The 11650-nt window shown below is 55.3% G+C and overlaps 5 protein-coding genes across 5 annotated transcripts; 3 read left to right on the top strand and 2 right to left on the bottom strand.

Annotated features, from left to right (window-relative positions):
* Positions 1-2141, bottom strand: F5Z01DRAFT_198227 (aromatic and neutral aliphatic amino acid permease). The gene is made up of 3 exons (XM_046258068.1): positions 1118-2141; positions 920-1066; positions 1-864 (listed from the first exon to the last, which is right to left on the bottom strand). Exons 1-3 carry the CDS (start codon positions 1761-1763, stop codon positions 215-217), a joined length of 1443 nt encoding a protein of 480 aa, XP_046122399.1. The 5' UTR covers positions 1764-2141; the 3' UTR covers positions 1-214.
* Positions 2142-3158: 1017 nt separating this feature from the next.
* F5Z01DRAFT_198252 (integron gene cassette protein) lies at positions 3159-4016 on the top strand. Its single transcript, XM_046258069.1, has one exon. It carries the CDS (start codon positions 3516-3518, stop codon positions 3942-3944), a length of 429 nt encoding a protein of 142 aa, XP_046122398.1. The 5' UTR covers positions 3159-3515; the 3' UTR covers positions 3945-4016.
* On the bottom strand, positions 4016-6230 carry F5Z01DRAFT_198224 (amino acid permease/ SLC12A domain-containing protein). The gene is made up of 2 exons (XM_046258067.1): positions 5433-6230; positions 4016-5279 (listed from the first exon to the last, which is right to left on the bottom strand). Exons 1-2 carry the CDS (start codon positions 5939-5941, stop codon positions 4088-4090), a joined length of 1701 nt encoding a protein of 566 aa, XP_046122397.1. The 5' UTR covers positions 5942-6230; the 3' UTR covers positions 4016-4087.
* Positions 6231-8145: 1915 nt separating this feature from the next.
* Positions 8146-9744, top strand: F5Z01DRAFT_670188 (uncharacterized protein; the record flags this gene model as incomplete). The annotated part of the gene is made up of 1 exon (XM_046264524.1): positions 8146-9744. The coding sequence occupies one exon, from the start codon at positions 8146-8148 to the stop codon at positions 9742-9744; it is 1599 nt and encodes a 532-aa protein (XP_046122396.1).
* Positions 9745-10434: 690 nt separating this feature from the next.
* F5Z01DRAFT_198375 (putative N,O-diacetyl muramidase) lies at positions 10435-11405 on the top strand. The gene is made up of 3 exons (XM_046258071.1): positions 10435-10690; positions 10749-11073; positions 11127-11405. The coding sequence occupies exons 1-3, from the start codon at positions 10544-10546 to the stop codon at positions 11339-11341; spliced, it is 687 nt and encodes a 228-aa protein (XP_046122395.1). The 5' UTR covers positions 10435-10543; the 3' UTR covers positions 11342-11405.
* The last annotated feature ends 245 nt before the right edge of the window (positions 11406-11650 follow it).

Genomic DNA, 11650 nt, shown 5'->3' with positions numbered 1-11650 from the left:
GCTGAGCTGGAATGACGCATGAGAACGTGGCTGTGCAGGTGTGGCGCGGGTGTGGCGCAGCTGGAGCGCTGTGGACAGAGCCGGCATATAGTTTTTCCGGCTGCTGGCTCGCCCACCCCAGTTAACATCAATTGTGACCTCACTCAGATCAGATCAAGCGTCGACAATCTAAATCACTGAAAATCATGAGATTGATACGAACTGCATACGCTTTCTATGCCGCATTGCTCGCGCACGACCAAGGCTGATTCCCCTTCTCCTGGGCAATGGCCTCAATGGACGCCCACAACCCCAGGACGCACAGCAGTGCACCGACGACGACCAACACAATGTTGCCAACAAAACGGGCAACCTGACCCCACCCCTTGTTAAAGTAGTTGCCGTGGTGCATCCACAGCCAGAAGATGCCGGGCAACCCGTAGGAGAACCAGCTCACAAACAGGGCCGCGACAAGGCCGAGCAGGCTGTTGAAGACGGGAATCGACTGTGAGACGACCGTCGCAATGAGCCAGATGCTAAAGGTGATGGCCAGCCAGGAGACGGTGGACACCCAGGTGCGCCTGATCTCATGCTTGGTGCCACGGAAGATGCGGGTGAAGACGTATTCGGCGGCCACGTGACCATAAATGACGCCAGCAATGACAATGGTCGGGATGGCGACACCCCAGATGGCCTTGCGCATGACGTCCGAGCCGGCGGCGGAGAGCGCGGGTGATGGGACGTCGGGCCCAACGTAGTAGTAGATGACAATGGCTGCGATCAGGTAGAGCGACGTGTCGACAATCTGGAGCAGGGCAAGCGCCTTGGGCCAGTCGGTAGGCTTCTTGAATTCGCCATAGACGCTGAAGAAGCAAGAATGGCTTGCTAAAAGTTTGTCAGCAGCTGGTTCTCTGGACGATTGGCATCTGTCCTGACTCACAGAAAGCAACCGCAATGTTGGTCACAGCCAGCATGGCTGGTGGCAGACCAAGCGAGCGCGCAATGTCAATGTGGCCATTGCCAATGGGACGCGTGCGCGAGACATCACCCACGGTCATCAAAGTCGCAATGACGATGGAAAGGCAGGCTGGAAAGCGTTAGCGGCGTGGTTCTTACACCCGAGCGACAGCTAACTCACATGCAATCGACATGTAGCTGGCATAGCTCAATGTTCGCGGGAAGTTGAGGAACCAGAAAATCCCCAGACCGACAAAGGCCCAGATAACGGTGCAGGCACCACTGTCGGTCAATGTGTTCATACATATGGTCCATGTCAGAATGTGGCTTCCGGCGACCAGCACTTGGAAGATCATCTGCGCCCAGCCGAAGAATTCCTGGAGCACCTTGGCCGCCAGGGGACCGAGCGAGTGACTAATGACCTCAACCGCATCGCCGAAATTCTCCACGTCCATATGCGCCTTGCGGAACTCGCCGAGCACGACGCACGAGTATGTCGACAGGACACTCATGAGCACGATCAGCGCGATGCCGGGGGCCAGACCGACGCTGGCCAGCACCGAGGGCAGGGATAGAATGCCGAGGGAGACGGTTTCTGCAATGAGAATGATGCCGCCCTGCCACCATTCGAGGGTCTTGAAGTCGATCAGAGCGGCTTGCTCTGAATTTGCTGTCTGGTTGCCGGCATCTTCTTGGTCGTCTTCAGGCGTGCTCACGGTGCCCGAGTCGGACCCCGTGGTCTTCTTGTTGTTTTCGAGATCGGCAGCATCGTTTGCCTGGTTGCTGTTGATGTTGCTGTCCGGTGCGGCGGCAGTGTTCTCAGCCATGTTGATGATGTTTGAGGGAGCGACGAATGTGTTTTGAAGGGGTGCGTCCGAGATGGGCCGGGGAAGGCAGTCCTTTTTATCAGACAAGGTTTCTGCGGCTTCGGAGTGATGACACAGAGAGTTCCACCAGCGCCAGTGTTTTGCAAGTCGAGGGCAGGCCCGTCGGATCCAGAGTCGATCCCCCACGGGGTAATGTGATGAAGCGGGCGGCAGCGAGGCAGGCAAAAGGGGTTATTGGCGACTATGCAAGGTCCCTTGTCGAGAGGAGGCCGCGCAGGAGAAACGTAATAAAGGGTGAAATTGACGAGAATCCTACGAGATGGAAACTCGCGAGTGCCTTTGCAAAAGAAGCTTCAAACACGCTTTGACGTAAAAAATTGGGTTGTTGTAGTCAACAAGTCCACTCCGCGGGTCCACTAGGGTGCGCGCCTCAAGTCCTGTCCTTGAGCTTTGACACCGACTGACGTCCGGGCTATCCACCCTTAATAGAGGCCTCTATAAGTCTTCAGCCACTGCGAGTCGCCGCATTGTCATGCTGGTGAGTGAAAGTGGTGATGGACCCTGACTAATGTCGTGTTGTTGCGGGTACGTCGTTCCGTCGGAGATTCCAGAAAACACGGCGCGCCACCTGGCCAATCCGCATAAACTTGTGTGATGTGTCAGAGACAGCGAGTCCCTGAGATCGCCTTTGCCGATGTGGCTGTCCCGTTTGGGTTGCTGTTTGTCACGTCAGAGGTTGGTGCCGTGACGCCTAGTCTAATAGTGCGCGGCTGTGTCCCGGCGCACGCGTCCGCTATGGATTCTTTTTTGCGTTGGACGCCGCGTCGCGCTAACAAACCGAGATAAAATTCTGCCTCTGACAGACGGCCGACTTCGGAAATCGGCTAGTTGGCGCCGATGGAGACGATGCAGACTCGGCCAGGGCGACGTGATGAGTCGAGTCATCCGCCGGTGAGCGCGGGCGAATTGATTGTTCATGTCGTGAGAGTTGGGAATGTGCAGCCTGACGCGAAGGATCGCTAGTTTTCGCGTGCACATGCCTTCATGACCATGAGCGCGAGCAGAGCCTGTTGCGGTGTCTGCGGTCTTTGCCTTTGCGCTGCGTTTTCGCGTCCCGCTGCTGCCGCCGATTCTCAATCGCCAGGTTGTTCCAGCGAAGCCGGTCAACGAGAGAGCGCATCGCTGCCTTCAGGCTTCATCATCCACGCAAGCTGCCCGACGCTTCGATTGCTGGTGCGTACATCGCAACATGCGCTATTTGGACAAGTCGTCGAGTCGTGATGGCCTCTGCGTCTGGCGGTGACCATTCATCGATGGATAGAGTGATCAGACGTTGATTGCGACAGTTGTATGCTGAGTGCGCACGAAAGAGACGTAGAAAGAGTGTAGTTGGGGAGGAAAGGAGTGAGTAGAAGCAAATGCCGCGTCCTTATCAGGGTTCTGGGTGCCAAGTAGATGCCCCGGCTTGGCGGTGATGATCCACGCAGATACTCTCACGGAGAGCTTCGATCATTGGATTGGCCATTCAAGGACGAAGATGCAAACCAGTCGAGAAATGAGGAGCTTCTGTCTCTGCTCTTCGGCGGTGGCTTCTTCTAACTTAACGTGTAGGGAGCTGTGCGCAACTACATGTAATCGTGGCAACCCCACACGAAGGGCGTACGCCTTGCCGGTCAATCCAGCTTCTTTCGCGGATACAATCCCGAAGTATCCTTCTCTTCGCTTCATCCACTCCTCAGCCATCGTACCATCATGGCTAGCATCATGAAAGACCCAGGCGAGCGTTCGCTAGACACCCTCCTCTCCACTTTGAACACAGTACTGCATCCTCAGACATATGTGTTCGCGACATTGCGCGACGAGACTAAATTGCCTCCTCTTTCGGAGATCCAATCCATGATCCGAGAGCAGGAGGGCATCACCGTCATCACGACACAGGACTACGCAACTGCCAATGGTCTCGACCACTTCTTCCCTTGCAAGATGATCACGCTCAACGTCACATCCAGCCTCGAAGCTGTGGGATTCATGGCCGTCATCGCCACGCGGCTGGCGTCGAAAAACATGGGAGTGAACCCGGTGAGCGGCTTCTATCACGATCACTTGTATGTCCCTGTCGGGAGGGAGGACGAGGCGGTGGAAGAACTGGCAAAGCTGGCGGAAGAGAAGCGGCAACAGTAGAGAGGATGGAAAACGAGACAGGAAGACGACATTGCAACATTGGGTATCTATTTCGACTGGCTGGAGTCACGTTTAAATCGTTTCACACTAGCGAGGCCTTGTGCAGATGGTGAGCAATCTGATACTCCTCAACGCTCGATCCCTCATAGCTCCTCCTCCTTGATGACCTTCTTCTTGCGACCCAGGCCCACCATCTGGCCCATCTCCTGCCAGAACCCAGTCGGCGGGTCCAGATCCATGGCCTTGGCCTCGTATGCGTCGATGATGGGGCGGTCCCAGACGAGATCGCACTCCTCAGGCTTGACAAACTTGGTCTTCTTAATGAGCTTCCAGCCGATGAACATAAGGGGCGCGAGGAGTTGCATGGTGTAGTTGGCGAAGAAGTTCTTGGTGGACCAGGGCGTGAAGGCGGTGTAGCCGTAGGTGTACAGCACGATGACTTGCAAAACGAGCGCGACCCAGGCACCGTAAGGCTGGAGGTAGCCGTAGTATGGCCTCGTCTTGCGGTCCACGCCCTGCAACTTGCATGCGCGGTAGTAGAAGAGGAAGGTGATGGACATGACGATGTAGTCCACGACGCCGCCGCCTGTGATGAGCGAGAGCAGGATGCTCAGGGCCTCGGCGGAGCCGCTGTTGACTTGCAGGAAGGAGAGCAGAGGGAACAACATGGTGAAGGCGAAGCAGTAGATGGGCACTCCCTGGGCGGTGCACTTGCGGAAGAAGGCCGGGGCACGACCCTCGAGGGCGAGGCTGTATAGCGAGCGGGTCGCGCAGTACGTGTACGTGTTTCCGGCTGAGTAGATGGTAGTGAAGAGCAAGGCATTCACCACGTGAGGTAGCACGTCGATGCCCATGTTCTCCATGGCCATCACGTACGGCGAGGCACCGGCCGTCTGACCACCGCCGCCGTTGATATGGATGTCGACGAGGGCCCTGTCGTTGGACGGCAGCACAATTCCAGTCGCGAGAGCACCACCGATAAAGAAGAGGCCAAAACGGACATAGACGGTCTTAAACGCGGTCTTGATGTAGATGCTGGGGTGCTTGGCCTCGGCAGCCACCATGGAGATGTAGTCAGGACCGACGATCACAAACGCAGCAGTCGCGAGGGCACCCATGAAGCCTTCGAAGCGACCTTGGTCCCCCGATGTGTGGTATTCCAAGAACGCTGCCGGGCTGTTCCAGTGGCTGAACCCGTAGGCGTGTCCTGACGGGTTTCCGCCCACCATGGTCACGAACGTGAAGCCGAAGAGCATAAAGATGAGAATCACCTTGCCGCCGGAGAGCCAGAATTCGGCTTCACCAAAGACGCCCACGGCGACCACATTGAGTAGACTGTACGCATCACCATCAAAGCTTAGCACAAATGTCATCACAACGGCAGGGAGAGAGGGGGGGAGGGATCGTATCAAAACGCCAGTCGCACATGGATCTCTCGCAGAAACGGGGGGCAAGGTCCAGCTCGGTCGTCTCCGGATCGTGTCTTACCCATATGAGATGATAATGGCGGCACAGATGCCAGCCGTCGGACCGGGCTCCGTCACCTTTTCGTTCCAAAAGGATAGTACAAGGTTGAGAGCCACGACCTCGAACGGTATGAGGAGCGCCTCGTACAGGAAGAAGTTCCAGCCGACCATAAAGCCAAGGGCGTCGTCGACCCAGTTGCCGGCTAGGCGGATAAAGCCGCCCGAGACGGGCATATACGTTGTCATTTCAGCAATCGAGTTATTGACCAGGGCCACGACGGACGCATAGAGGATGTAGCAGACGAGCAGGCTACCGGGACCGCCCTTGGCGAGCCCAGCGCCGATGCTGATGAAGAGACCGGTTCCAATGGTGCCACCGATGGCGATGAGTTGGATCTGGCGGTTGTTGAGACGACGCTGGAGACCGTCCGAGTTGTCGGCGTCAAACTGGCCGGAGTACTTTGCGTCATTGCTGTCGCGACTGGTGGCAGCAGGCGCTGCTGCCTTCTCGTCCCCCTTTCTGGAGAACATTTTTTGTGTGGACGAATGCAAGACTGAAAGTCCAGGCTGTCGCAGGTCGTGGATGCCTCGGAGTAGTATACGGTGTCAAGTGATCAACCAGTTAAGGTTCAAAATGGTTGGGAGACTAGGTTGAGGTAGATAGAGAGGCGGTTGGGGACAGTTTATGGTTTCGAAGGCGCCTGTCCTCCGCGTTTGCCTTTGAGCCAGCTGTTAGGTAAGAGAAAACCTTTTCTCATGTTGACCTGCGGAGGGCTCCGCGAGGTAAAGACGGTGCTTCCTGTCGATGGGTTCGCGTCAAGGTCCACACCGTCGTCACCATCTTGACACTGTACGTAAAGTGTTGTTTTGAACACGACGGTTGGCGAGGTGTGGACCGGAGACTCCACGATTGTACAGGAGCCTTTTGCTGTCGTCGTAGATCCTTGTTGCCTTTATGTTCGGCGACAGGTCGCTTGTTCTCGCCAGCATCTTGTCGAGCCCCGAGTCAACCTCGTCGACGACGACGCTCATATCCCAACCTGCGAGTCGCCTGTGATCGCAAAAGCCGAGAACCGGTCAAGCCACCCGTCCCGGTGCTACAATCATCATATGTCTCGACACTAATGATTAGCGCTGCTTAGGCTTTCATATTTCCGAACTGGCGTCTGGGGCGTGTGGGCGGGACGCGCTCCGTCATCCTTACATTTCCATGGCTCTGCCTGCGCGTATGACATGATGCTAATGATTCCACGAAGCCACGGCGGTCTCATGCCGATTGGCTGCTTGCTCCTTTTTTGTTTGCGGTCTCGAGTGGGCTGTGCGTGGAAGAAGAATTTTCATCGGTCTATGGGGCCGAACACGGTGAAATCGTCTTGGAATCCGGCCCGCAACGGTGGCGAGTTCCGATCAAAAGATTGGAGCGGATCGACGGCAACATCACGTTACAATGACTCACAAGAAGCTTGCGACACGTGATATTTCTCAATACTCGCCGTCTGCTGGTGAGCCTGTATCAGGACATGGATTCCGCCTCGCTGTGGTGCTGCGAGTGCTGCCAGGAGACGAGCGCAATTACAGGAATTGTGTATCGCAAATCATACAAATGAACGACACAGACGAGGAATAATAACTGAACTTTGAGGCTTTATTAACATGCCCAGAGCGACCAGGGTTCATTCTGGCGCAGCTCGAATCACGAGGTTGCAAATGCCCTTTTAGGCAATTCCAAGCCTGAACCGCCTAATTAAGTTATTAGTATTTCCTCTTATTGCTAAAAGTCTGGGCGCCCAGGCCTGATGGATAGAGAGTATCCGTACTTAAGCTTGATTCTAAGGTTGGTGTGGAATCGTATTTTGTTTAGACTACCCTAAGGCCTGGGTCAACGACGCCACCCAGTATAGTTTGAACTGTTCAATGAGTACATGTATTCCGAAGTCATTGAGAATGCATTTCAGTAACAGCAACTTTGCCCCTCTAGAAGCATTCGACAGGAATCATGTCCTTAAGAGGCACCGGCACAGCATGGAACAAATAACAATGTCAAGGGCAACAATACTATGCGTTAGCCTCAAAGATTGCCTTCTCACAATCAGACATGGACGAGGTTCTGCGAACAAGGTAAACAGAAACATAGCAGTGGCAACCGTTTCAATTGCACCATCATGAAATAGCCTGACCATCACTTTTGCAATTCGTCGCTGGCATCCCCAACTACCAGTTTTAAGCTGACACCGACGTCATCGCCCGTATTCCGTCTCCCGACGCCGATTCGGCATCCGGCAGCGTGTCTTGCCCCCACGCTCCGACTGACCATGCAACCTTGAACCGTAGCCTCACTGAGTCCTGACCACAACCAAGGATATTGGGGGCGGTTCGATCACAGCCTAGAGGAAGCGGAAGGACCTCTGATCAATTGCTGCGCTGGGCGGCTGGTGGATGGTCCTCGACTCCTCCTCGGTCAAGGTCGTCAGAGTTCAGAGGTCTGTCTGCCTTTGTGCGCCCGCTGGATTGGTAAGAAGGAACAATGCCCACGACTATTATATCAAGGTCAATGGTCTCCTCCCGATTTTGGGAGATTCTAGACTTCCAATATCGTATAAGTTTAATATTAATGCACTGTGATTTGGCTGGCCCAATCACCCTAATCCAGCTATACATACTTTAACTAGACACCAGACACTTCAGCCAGAATGGAATCGCCTCAATTGAATTCGCATCAGACAGACTCCCCCAAGATGGGCTCACCCACGGTCGACTCGGCATATGCGGGCTCGCCAAGCCTAGACTCACCTATTGTATCGGAGCCCAAACACACCCAGCCTTGCGATAGGTACCAGTGGACCAAGTCGGCCACTGGTCTGTATGAGCGCGTTATCGACGAGATTGAGCGTTTCTACACCTCCTTTTGCCGGCGCACCGAAGACCCAGATCACGCAGCTTTTGCCATCACAGGATGCGTCACCATCGAGACCCCCTCCCAGAACAAGCAAGACACGTCTGCCAACCTCGAATATGCCATTCGCAATGCTTGGTTGACTCTGCGGAACGAATGCCCAGCACTCGCATCGTGGATCCAGCATGATGCAATCAGTGACACCTGGAAACGGTTCTACACACCTCTGCATACCGTGAATACCCAAAAAGATGAGGATGACTGGCTGTCAACGTCCTTTCAAGTGGTCGATACACCACTCAGTGAGGCAGAGTGGCTCGACCTTGACCCCAAGCTACACAGATCCAGCCAGCTCTTCTATATCAGGTCTTCTTCGTCCACTAGCAACAAGAGTAACCACCACCGAGCGACCATCTTCTTCAGAGCCCCTCACGACATTGTCGATGGCCACGGTGTCTCGAAACTGCTGGATCGCTTGATAGAGTTGGCAGCGGATCAGTATCAAAGACCACGCAAGCCCCAGCTCGACTGGTCCCACGAAGCTTCCCGGCTCGCAGCGCCCATGCGCGCCATCGCGAATCTGCCCGCGAGACCTTCTGACGCGCAAATGGCCCGCTTCCGCGAAAAGATGCAAAACAGCGCGGCAGCCGCCACAGGGGCGCCGCCGCTTGGGCTGCTACCAAGCGCGAGGGAGGGTACAACGAGTAAGAAGGAGCGCGCGAGCCTCCATCTGTCTCCAGAGGCCACCACAGTGCTCCTCGAATACTGCAAAGACAGAGGCTGGACGGTAACGCATGCCATCAGTGCTGCCGCTACGCTTGCACTGAAACATATTCAGAAGACCACTGGGGAGTCTAGGAATATGAGGTTTTACTTGCAATCCATGATGAGCACTAGATATCTATGCGAGGGGAGAGGCAGCTCGATCCAAGAGGCAGCCTCGAACAACCACATGGTCGCCATCCAGGGGCTGGGAGTCGATGTCACCGTTGGTTCCGCCGAGACCAGCGATGACTTTGACCGCATCGCTTCAACCATGAAGGAGTATTACAAAGAGGAACGCCCGCTGAGCGATGAGGGCCCTGAGGTCAGTGATTTGGGCCTTGCCCCTATCCTGTGGTCGGCGGTAACGCCTCAATCTCCTCCCGGCACGGTCAACGCAGACAGCCACACTAACAATGCGAGTGTTGGCATCTCGTCGCTGGGAGACATGGCTTCGGTGGTGAAACCAGAACGAGCGCCTTTCACTCTGCAAGACGTCTGGGTCACGGGGGAATGTTCAGGCTCAGCTGTGCCGCTAATGGTCGGGGGATGGGGCGGCAGGCTTGAGATTGCCACAATATTTGACCGGGCGTACCATGAGAGGGACAGGATTGAGAGCTTTCTCGCTGATATACTGAGTATTGTGCAGAAACAAGCGTGCGTCAGCACAGATGAGTAGGAATGTGGAGGGCGCCGCAACCATGTCCGATTGAGACTTGTCTTTTGTTTGCGATGACCGATACGGTTTGCTGTATTGGGATTCATATATTTTTATAACGTATTATTGTATTCAATCGTTATTTGCGCCATTGATATTGCCCTGCCGCAGATCCGATCCGCCTGCCAAATCGAGTCACCACGGCGATGGATCGCCACGTGTAAGTCGAGTGATCGACAGAGTCTTTGCCGCTGCACAGCTCGCCAAAATGCGGCTGAGGTCTCAAGCTCCAATATGAGGTGTTATCGCTTCATTCACCAAACACACACGCATGATTAGCGCTGGCTGTTGCAGCTTCACCCGCGCCAACTGCCGTCAACGCCAAGTCGCAGCTGTGAGATGACATTTAGTCTCCGGCTCGGCATCGTCACGGAGTAGCAGTGATGGCAGCCACCGATGTCATGTTGGGCACTCTCATGGCCCTCCAGCCAAAGTTTGTGAGTATTGTGCCATCCAAGGCAGCTCGTGGCTTCAATGGATGTATGGGTAAGGCGTTCGTCCCTGCATAGTACGCCGCCATCCGCCGGTAGTCTGTCGATCATCTTCCGAGATCGACCAGGTCCTCAAAGGTCCGTCTCTAGTCAGACAAGCCGCCATCGTCACGAGCGGAGTCCTTTCATCCCGTCCTCGGCTGCCCCCCAGAGTTGGGGAGTCGAAAAGTATAAGAAGGCTCCTTGGACACGTCGAGGACCAGACTCTCCCAGCAACTTGAATCCAACACAGCTACAGCTCTTGAACAACAACTCCCAATCTTACCATCATGAAGTCCTTCATCACTGCCGCAACCATCACTGGCTTTGCCGCCCTCGCCCATGCCGCCGTCCCTGGCTTTGATGTTTCCGCCTACCAAGAGAACATTGATTTCTCCAAGGCCTATTCTGATGGCGACCGCTTCGTGATCATCAAGGTGTGTCATCTACACTTTGCTGTCCTATATCTCCGCTGACAAATTGACCCCGTGTTAGGCCACTGAAGGCACAACGTTCAAGAGCAGCCAGTTCAGCTCGCAGTACATTGGTGCCACCGACGCTGGTCTGATTCGCGGCGCATACCACTTTGCTCAACCTGCCTCCTCCTCAGGAGCTGCACAGGCCGAGTACTTTGCCGCCAACGGCGGTGGATGGTCAGGCGACGGCATCACGCTGCCCGGTGCCCTCGACATTGAGTACAACCCCAACGGCGCTACGTGCTACGGACTCTCGGCCGCTGCCATGGTGGACTGGATCGAAGACTTTGTGACCACCTACGAATCGCAGACAGGACGGTGGCCGCTCATCTACACGACTCTCGGTGAGTGGCGTCGCCATACTCTTCATCTTGCTTGCTTGCTCACAGAATCACAGACTGGTGGACCACATGCACGGGCAACTCGCCCAACTTTGCCGACCGCTGCCCGCTCTGGCTCGCTCGCTATGCCAGCTCGGTGGGCGATACGCCCGCTGGCTGGGACTATGCCACCATCTGGCAGTACAATGCCAACTACCCCCAGGGAGGTGACTCGGACACGTTCAATGGTGATGAGTCGCGTCTTGTTGCCCTGGCGACGGGCGAAGCATAAGAATTTCGTGATGCGGTGTGTAGATATTTGCAGGTCGATATTATAACCATTTTCTCCCTCCCACAAGTTGTCACCTTGCTGTTGGCCGTGGTTCACCGAAACTTGACTGTAATCATTGAGCTTTTCATCAATAAGAGCACCCGTAATCAGGAGCTGTGGAAAACTTGGCCGTCTCTGCTCTCAGGTGCTGTGAGGCCGTCGTTCGGAGGGATAAGTGCGTGCCCGAGCAACCGCTTCCGCTTTCTGTGGCTGCTTTCATGCTCAAGGCAGGTGGTACTTGTATCCAAGCTGAACCGGGCAAGTCTCCGA

The sequence above is a fragment of the Emericellopsis atlantica genome, assembly GCF_019669845.1.
Source record: "Emericellopsis atlantica unplaced genomic scaffold F5Z01scaffold_2, whole genome shotgun sequence".
NCBI classification, from domain to species: domain Eukaryota; kingdom Fungi; phylum Ascomycota; class Sordariomycetes; order Hypocreales; family Bionectriaceae; genus Emericellopsis; species Emericellopsis atlantica.
The sequence above is the reverse complement of the archived record's forward strand: the minus strand, read 5'-3'. Positions and strand labels throughout refer to the sequence as shown.

What these genes read in the sequence shown, in the direction of transcription:
- F5Z01DRAFT_198227 (XM_046258068.1), bottom strand. Translation starts at nt 1,763, where the DNA reads ATGGCTGAGAACACTGCCGCCGCACCGGACAGCAACATCAACAGCAAC. An exon ending in CAGCTACATGTCGATTGCAT is followed by an intron (nt 1,067 to 1,117) that starts GTGAGTTAGCTG and finishes AACGCTTTCCAG; the next exon opens with CCTGCCTTTCCATCGTCATT. An exon ending in CAACATTGCGGTTGCTTTCT is followed by an intron (nt 865 to 919) that starts GTGAGTCAGGAC and finishes ACAAACTTTTAG; the next exon opens with CAAGCCATTCTTGCTTCTTC.
- F5Z01DRAFT_198252 (XM_046258069.1), top strand. Translation starts at nt 3,516, where the DNA reads ATGGCTAGCATCATGAAAGACCCAGGCGAGCGTTCGCTAGACACCCTC.
- F5Z01DRAFT_198224 (XM_046258067.1), bottom strand. Translation starts at nt 5,941, where the DNA reads ATGTTCTCCAGAAAGGGGGACGAGAAGGCAGCAGCGCCTGCTGCCACC. An exon ending in GCCATTATCATCTCATATGG is followed by an intron (nt 5,280 to 5,432) that starts GTAAGACACGAT and finishes TGATGCGTACAG; the next exon opens with TCTACTCAATGTGGTCGCCG.
- F5Z01DRAFT_198375 (XM_046258071.1), top strand. Translation starts at nt 10,544, where the DNA reads ATGAAGTCCTTCATCACTGCCGCAACCATCACTGGCTTTGCCGCCCTC. An exon ending in ACCGCTTCGTGATCATCAAG is followed by an intron (nt 10,691 to 10,748) that starts GTGTGTCATCTA and finishes ACCCCGTGTTAG; the next exon opens with GCCACTGAAGGCACAACGTT. An exon ending in GCTCATCTACACGACTCTCG is followed by an intron (nt 11,074 to 11,126) that starts GTGAGTGGCGTC and finishes ACAGAATCACAG; the next exon opens with ACTGGTGGACCACATGCACG.